The sequence below is a fragment of the Mus pahari genome, chromosome 14 (genome assembly GCF_900095145.1).
Source record: "Mus pahari chromosome 14, PAHARI_EIJ_v1.1, whole genome shotgun sequence".
Taxonomy (NCBI): domain Eukaryota; kingdom Metazoa; phylum Chordata; class Mammalia; order Rodentia; family Muridae; genus Mus; species Mus pahari.
In genome coordinates this window covers 83892082-83900420 of record NC_034603.1, presented here as the reverse complement: position 1 = coordinate 83900420, position 8339 = coordinate 83892082, and the positions used below count along the sequence as shown (strand labels likewise).

The window sequence follows — 8339 nt, the reverse complement described above, 5'->3', positions numbered from 1 at the left end:
TCTGAGGCCAGCCATCCCCACTTAGAACCTGACTCAAAAAAAAAAAAAAAAAAGGCAAGCTTTGGAGGGACTGGGGAGATGGCTGAGTCTGTCAAGTCCTTGTCACACCATCGTGAGGATCTGAGTTCGATTCCAGCACTCACAAAAAATCCAGGCATGGTGGGGAGAGCTCAGATTCCCAGTGCAGAGACAGGTAGATTCTAGAAGATCAATGGCCAGAAAGCTTACTAAGCAAGGTCTAAGCCAATGATAGACTCACTCTCAAAAAGCACAGAAGAAGGTTTCTATGGCACACACCAGAGGTCAACATCTGGTCTTCACATGCATGCACACACCAGAGCACATAAACACACAGGAGATCATGCACACACAAGATCACATGCACACACACACACACACACATATACATACACCTACACTAACACACACAGAGATAATTTAAGAAAGTTTAAAATGCTGAATGGGAGCTGTGAAAGATGTATGTTACTTTATGAGGCTCATTGTGAACGTGGCCATACCCTTTTTTATGACACATCAATTCAGAACTGGCATCAGTCTGTAGGTGACTTTCATCTTTACAACTGTACAAGACTGATGTTTGCACACCTTCTTGAAGATGAAGGATATGAGGTCCANAATGGTCAACAACAGTCCTACCAACCTGGTGGCCACAAAACACAGGGATTCAGGCTCTAGGTGCCACGTTTACTCCACTTCCTTCTGGTGAGCTCTCNGAGATACAAAGTCTAACAGAAGAGAGGAAGATATGTGCTAAAGCACGTGAGGGCCTTGTGTGTTTATTAGTCTGCTGCTGGTATTAGTAATGAGGTTAAGCTTCATGGTTGTTACAGAAGAAAGGGGGTAGTTTGAGCAAGTCAGGGGCATGCCAGAAGATCATGAGGGCAGGAGGATGTCTGTGGTGTCCAGAGCCCACTTCTGCAAGCAGTCTAAGGAAGCAAGAAGCCAGGATCCACNCAGGAACGCGAGACTCATGGGAGACTGAGGACCTGAATCCAGGACTACGGGACTTCTTAGTTCTATTCTATTTGTCCGTAATGCATATGTGGATAGTAAAGTTATTGGTGCACAACCATGAGGACCTGTGTTTGAGTCTCAGCACACACAGGCACCAGCCTGTAATCCTGATGTTCAGAATCAGAGAATCTGTGGGGTTTTGTTGGCCAACCAGTCCACTCAAGTCAGTGAACAGCAGGTTCAGTGAGAAACTCTGTCTCATAAATTAACATGGAGGATAAAACAGAAAACCTGTGGGCTTGCGGACACGTGCCTGGCAGATTTGTGGTGTATTGTTTTTTTAATATGGATGCTGAGGATCCAAACCCATAAGCTCATTCTTGTAGAGAAAGCACTCTCACTCACTGAGCCACCTAATCAGCCTGCTAGTGATGTTGTGGCTGGTTTATAGCACATCCAACCTTCATCAGGTGTTCTCTGTGNGCAGGCACCAGTTCATACGGAACGATGCCTCAAGTGTGCAGGAGATTCAACTAAAGGCCGAACCCAAGGGACCCCTCATGACACAGCCACCCAGAGTTCACAACAAGGAGACAACCTCTGTCAGGACAAAGGACCTGAAGAAACAGGAGAGAGAGGCAGCCCAAGGAGATCAAGGAGAGGGGAAGGAGAAGAGGAAGTTGGAGACCATAAGGCCGGCCCCAGAGAATCCTCAGAGCAAGGCAGAGCCTGCTGCAAAGACGCCTGTGCCAGAACACCTGGACAACAAACCCAAAGCGACAGGAGCACTGCCAACAAGGAAGAGACCATTGGCCACAGGAGCTTCACCAGCTAAGAAGAAAGTGCTCCAGGCTCCCAAATCCCCTGCTTCTCCCCCACACCCCACCACACGAAGAGGCCAAAGGCTGAAGGCCTCCGACTTCAAGTCTGAGCCTCGGTGGGATTTTGAGGAAGAATATAGCTTGGATGTGGGCAGCCTGCGGACGGTGAGTCTGGACCTTCCCGGTGATTCTTCACTATACCACCACCCCAGGCAGCCCTTTTCCTCCTGTGCTCTGCCTGACACTTGAAACTGGCCCATCCTTCATCCTTCCTTCTTGTAACAGCCAAAGTCAGGCAGGAGAAGGCAGGTCCAGAATGAAGGTCTGCATAACTCCCAAAGTTGTGACTGGACGGGATTTCTCTGGGACCCCTTGAAGAAGACCTGGGGCAGGTCAACATTATGTGAGAAGGGAGTGCGGCCAATTCTGGGGTCCAGTACATGATCCCTTATTCTATAGTCATGGGACTAGCAGACAGGATGACACAGCCTAGTGCTCAGCTGCTCCCTTCCCAGTGACACTACCATCCCTGGAAAGCCCACTCAGGATCCTTCACTGTCCCTCAGACTTGAGAAAAGCTCCAAGCCCTCATGCCCATGTCACCACCCTAATCCTCCTCACCCCTGCCTTGATGCAAATACTGAAAACCTGCTTGTGTATACACACAGTACAGGGTCACATCCCAAGGGAGCAGTACATGCCCATGTGGCTGCCAGAATTGCAAGGTGTAGCTGCTTTGGAGTTGAGAGTGCCTGCTTTCTTTGACCAAGGAAGACTTAGACATGGAGAATTTAGAAGTCAGACCCTGGGGTCCAGAGTGAAAGAGAGAGTAGGGGGCAGCAAGTTGCAACCTGTATCCCCCAGCCCAGTCTTTGTCTAATGGAACCCACCCAACCCCTGGCTGATGCTTTCTAGGGCCACCCCATTGCCTGACCTTTCCATGCCTTCCTGCACTTAGAAATGTTCTGGTTCTGTGAAGATCAAGGCCTCCAAGTCACCATGGCTACAGAATATCTTTCTGCCCAACATCACTTTGTTCCTGGACTCTGGACGCTTCTCCCAGAGTGAGTGGAACCGTCTAGAGCACTTCGCTCCACCCTTTGGCTTCATGGAACTCAATCAGTCTCGTGAGTGCTTACTTCAGGGCACAGGGTGGCTGGCTTCCTGTCTCGGTCCGGCCTCATTCCCGGGCTCTGAACGGAGCCCTGCTCTGTTCCAGTGGTAGAGAAGGTGGTGACCCGCTTCCCTCCGGTTCGCCAGCAGCAGCTCCTCCTTGCCAGCCTCCCCACTGGGTACTCCACCTGTATCACCTGTGCTGTAGTGGGCAATGGGGGCATCCTGAATGATTCACGTGTTGGCCAGGAGATAGACAGCCANGACTATGTTTTCCGGTATGTTCTCCCTCTGTTGCCTGTAGATATGGGCTATAATGGGAGAGTTGATAAGTGTCCTGTCCTGCTTTGAATAGGAATGGCCCCCATAGACTCATCTGGGTGAATGCTTGGCCCATGGGGAGTGGCCTGATTAGGGGGTGTGGCCCTGTTGGAGTGGGCGTGGCCTTGATGGAGGAAGTGTGTCACTGTGGAGGTAGGCTTGGAGGTGTACACTCAAGCTATGTCCAGTGTGGCACACCGTCTCCTTCTGCTGCCTGTGGATCAAGATGTAGNACNCTCAGCTCCTCCAGCACCATGGCTGCCTGCGATCCACCATATTCCTCGCCATGATGACGANGGACTAAACCTCTCAAACTGTAAGCCAGCTCCAATTAAATGTTTTCCTTTTAAGGGTTGGCATAGTGGTCACAGTGTCTCTTCACAGCTCGAAAACCCTAAGACATGTCCCCATATCTTTATCTAGAAAATGGAGTGTGTCTACAACTCCTGCCCCCTGACTCATCTCCACAAAAATGTCTCTCCTCCATTCACAGCATCTGGTTCGATCTTTCTACACAGACTGAGTGGAGCTGTTATTAAAGGATATGAACAGGATGTGGGGACCCGGACATCCTTCTATGGCTTCACTGCCTTCTCCCTGACTCAGTCCATCCTCACTTTGGGTAGAAGAGGGTTCCAGCATGTGCCTCTGGGGAAGGTGAGAAGGGAGGAGTGGGCATGGCCACACAACCCCTGGGCAGGGGAGACCAGTGAGTGCAAATGGGCGTGGCTACACAGCGCCTGGGCAGGGGAGACTTAAGAGAGCCTTGTATGTGATGGAACCTGGCTTATCCAAAGCTCTGTTCACTTGAGGGCAAGAGCAGTGACAACAGCCACTCAGGCCATGGGAGACATTGGACAGTCTCAAGTGAGTTGAGGGCCACCCTCAGTCCAGGCTCCTCAAGGCAGTTCTCCTGGACCACTTGTTGTCCTTGGTCTTCAGGACGTCCGATATCTACACTTCCTGGAAGGCACCCGGGACTATGAGTGGCTGGAAGCTATGTTTTTGAATCGGACCTTGGCAAAAACCCACCTTTCCTGGTTCAGGTACCCACTTCCCTCCCCCTGCCCTGGAAACCCAGCCAGACTAAGAAGTGACTGACTTCACAAGGGTTCATCTGGTGGGACTGCCCCTGTGACACTTGGGGATGTGATAGCGGTCACAGTGAGGAAGACTTGGCCTCCACCGGGCCAGGTAAGAGAACAGGACCTTAGGGATCCATCTCTGGCCACAGGCATAGGCCTCAGGAAGCCTTCCGGGACTCCTTGGACTTGGATCGATACTTGCTGCTACACCCAGACTTTCTCCGTTACATGAAGAACAGGTAAGGGCAGGAAGCCCATACTGGGTCCGTGGGCCTCTCATCCTTTGCTGCCTCCTGACAGTTGGGAATCTGGGTATTTTGAACAGGTTTCTGAGGTCAAAGACCCTGGACACTGCCCACTGGAGAATATACCGCCCCACCACTGGCGCCCTCCTGCTGCTTACGGCCCTTCATCTCTGTGACAAGGTGTGGCTGCAAACCTCTGACAGGAATGGAGTGAGCATGTACACACCCAAGGGCCCTCCATCCAGAGCTCTAGGCCATGAGCGGGAATAAAGGGACAGAGTGGCCCCTCCAGTCCAGCTCCTCCTCCATTTTTCTGCAGGTGAGTGCCTATGGCTTCATCACCGAAGGCCATGAGCGCTTCTCTGACCACTACTATGATACATCGTGGAAGCGGCTCATCTTTTACATCAACCATGACTTCAGGTTAGAGAGAGCGGTCTGGAAGCGGCTTCATGATGAAGGCATCATCTGGCTCTACCAGCGCCCACAAAGTGACAAAGCAAAGAACTGACCAGGGCCTAGATCAGGGGGTCCCCCTCGACCACTTACAACAGAATGTAAGGGCTCCTCAAACGCTCCTACCTGTTTTCCTGGATTCAAACCTGCCCTGAACCCTTTGATAGTCCCAAGGAGCAGCTGTTGGTGACAGAGGATTTGGAGTCCTTTGGAAAATCTCCGCAGGCTCTGGTCATTTCTTGCTCACACCCCACAGATTGAATTCAACCCCAAGCCCAAACAATTTAGTTCACTTTACTTTTCAAGCACTGTTTTCAGATTTTTGGACTCTGGAACTCACAATTACAGTAAAGAGCAAATGGAGGAGCTTGGTAGCAGGTGGGAGAAAAACAAAACAAAAAAATGAAACAAACTTCCTTTAGATGTAATGCCTAATACTGTACCATAGAGCCTAGGATTTGCTCAGATAGTGCAGTAGCGACTCCGGCCGGCAGGGGGCGACAGCTGGTCGCCCGACTATGGCTTGATCTTTGAGGTGCTTTGCTGGTTCATTGCTTCTGCAAGTGGAACTGGACCCGCACTCGGGGTTCAAGACTGAGCAGTATGAAGTCCAGGAGGACGCTGCAAGCTGTGAGGTGCAGCTGAGCAGGACACGGGTGGCTCGGGGGTTAAGAGCACATACTGCTGTAGCAGAGAACCTGAGTTTGGATCCCAGTATCTATGTCAGGCAACCCACAACTGCTGATAACTCTGGTCTCGATTCGTTGCCTCCCTCTGGACTTTGCAACACATGTTCTCTTATGCACATACCCACACAAGGTTGCTTAGATACACATAATTTTAAAATAAAAATAGACCTTAAGAGATAAATAAAGCTATCGGCAGAATAAGAATCACCTTACTCAGGAGGCAGAGGCAGGCAGATCTATGTGAATTCCAGGCCAGCCTGGTCTACAGAGGGAGTTCTAGGATAGCCAGGGCTACACAGAGAAACCTTATTTTGAAAACAAACAAACAAATAAGAAAAACTGAACGCAGCATGCATCGATGATGTAGTAGAAAAATTTATTTTATAAGTATAGTACAGGTAATGTCCTGGTTGGTTATATGTCAACTTGACATAAGCTAGACATGAGAAGAGGGGACCTCAACTGAAAAAAGCCCTAAGAACAGGCTTCAGGTAAGACTATAGGGCATTTCCTTCATTAGTGACTGATAGTGGAGGACCACACCCATTGAGGGTGGAGCCACCCAGGGCTGGTGATCCTGGGTTCTATAAGAAAGCAGGCTGAGCAAGCCATGGGGAGCAAACCAGTAAGCAGCACCCCTCCATGGCCTCTGCATCAGCTCCTGCCTCCAGCTAGCAGCACTCCTCCATGGCCTCTGCATCACCTCCTACTCCAGCTTCCTGCCCTGCTTGAGTTCCTGTTCTGATGAACTGGAAGTGTAAGCCCAACAAACCCTTTCATCCTAAATTACTTTGGTCGTGGTGTTTCATCACAGCAACAGTAACCCTAAGACAGGAAATATCCATGGGCTGGAGAGATGGCTCAGTGGTTAAGAGCTGTTCCAGAAGACCTGGGTATGATTCTCAGTCCACACATGGAAGTTTACAGACATTTGTAACTCTAGTTCCAGGAGAAGCAATGCTTACTTCCAGCCTCCAATCACATAAAGAGCTGTTCCTGGGGAATGTGACTCAGTGCAATAAACTTCGTAGTTGCCTCTACACACACACTCATTTATATGCAGATTTATAATTCCCACAGAGTATAATTCTAATAAAAATGGCAAAATTGTTTTCTCCGGATTGAAAACTGTCCCGAAGCTGACCATGGTCAGAACAGCCAGGAATCTGAAAAAGAAAACCGTCAAGTAGATGACTAAGACATACTGTAAAGTCTTTGTAATTAAAACAGTGCAATCCTGAAGCTGAGGCAGACAGATCTCTAGAAGTTAGAGGCCAGCCTGCTCTACATAACACGTTCTAGGCCAGCCTGGTCTACACAACATGTTCTAGGCCAGCCTGGTCTACATAACACGTTCTAGGCCAGCCTGGTCTACATAACACATTCTAAGCCAGCTAGAGCTATGAAGTAAGAGTCAGTCACAAACAACAGAAGTTAAACACAGAAAGTGTAAACACAGGAAGTGTGAACACAGGAAGTGTAAACAGAAGGACTAATGTTTCGGGTCTATAATCCCAACGGTGGGGGAGGCCCAGACAGGAGCCAGCCTAGGCTACGCAACAAAACTTTGTCTCAGTAAATAAATTAATTAGTTAATAATTCATGCAAGACAGCATAGTACAGATGGAGTATTTAAGACTTAAATACTGCATAAAGGATTGGAGAGACAGTTCATCAGTTAAGAGTACTTGCTGTCCTTGTAGAGGACCAAGTTTGGGTCCTAGCACCCATGCTGTGTGTTTTGAAACGGCCGGTAACTCCAGCTTCAAGGGATTCAATGACTTTTCCCACCATTTGAGGGTACTGAGCACCACATGGTGCTGTAGAGGAATGTTAATCCAGCTACATGGCTGCTCTAGCATGGGTTCACGTCCAAAAATGTGATGTGGCTGGAATGCAGACATGCCAAACACCTTTAATCCCTCTGGCTGCAGTGCAGACATGCCCTTAGTATACACCTTTAATCCCAAACAATGATGTCTAATTGAGGGGTAGACAAAGGGAATCAGAAAGATTTAACAGAATGAGTCAGAGATAGGATATGCCCACCAACTCTCATGAGAACAGCAGGAAAGAGAGGCAAGGAGAGAGAGAGACAGAGAGACAGAGACAGAGACAGACAGAGAGACAGAGAGAGAGAGACAGAGAGAGAGACAGAGAGAGTTCGGTTTAGTTCCATTCGGAGCAGAGCCATTGAGTTTGGAGCAGTTCAGTTCATGGAGTTCAGAGGCAGTCTTTCCAAGTAGAGCAATTCAGTCAGAAGCCAATTGAAGCCAATTTGAATCAGTCAGCTTGGAGAAGAGTTTGAGCCAGAACAGCTGAGTTGAACTAGCCAGCCAGAGTTTAGAAAGAGCTAGAAAGAGTGAGTTTGTTCAGCAGCAAGTCTTAGAGGCTGAAACCCTCTAGGCCTGGATTAGCAGAGGGAGGCTGGAAGCTGAAGCCTTCAAGGTCCAGGCTTGCAGAAGATTAGATTGTATGGAGGCTAGCAACTTCCAGGCCTAGGCCCAGGGATAGATAAAGCAGACAGAAAGACTGGTCTCAGCCCAAGCCTTGTATCAGAACAGTTTGGGTACGGCTCTCATCTCATCGCCTCATCAGAGGAAATGAAAGAGACAGTTCCATGGTGCAAGCAAA

The 8339-nt window shown here is 49.2% G+C and overlaps 1 protein-coding gene across 1 annotated transcript in view; it reads left to right on the top strand.

Annotated features, from left to right (window-relative positions):
* Positions 1-5137, top strand: part of LOC110332478 (alpha-N-acetylgalactosaminide alpha-2,6-sialyltransferase 1) — a 9723-nt gene extending 4586 nt beyond the window's left edge. Inside the window, exons 2-9 of the mRNA XM_021213730.1 lie at positions 1463-1961; positions 2755-2923; positions 3016-3187; positions 3749-3887; positions 4173-4276; positions 4465-4554; positions 4641-4740; positions 4880-5137. Of these exons, the coding sequence (XP_021069389.1) occupies positions 1463-1961; positions 2755-2923; positions 3016-3187; positions 3749-3887; positions 4173-4276; positions 4465-4554; positions 4641-4740; positions 4880-5071 (1465 nt within the window). The 3' untranslated portion in view covers positions 5072-5137. The remainder of the gene's footprint in view (positions 1-1462; positions 1962-2754; positions 2924-3015; positions 3188-3748; positions 3888-4172; positions 4277-4464; positions 4555-4640; positions 4741-4879) is intronic.
* Positions 5138-8339: the final 3202 nt, after the last annotated feature.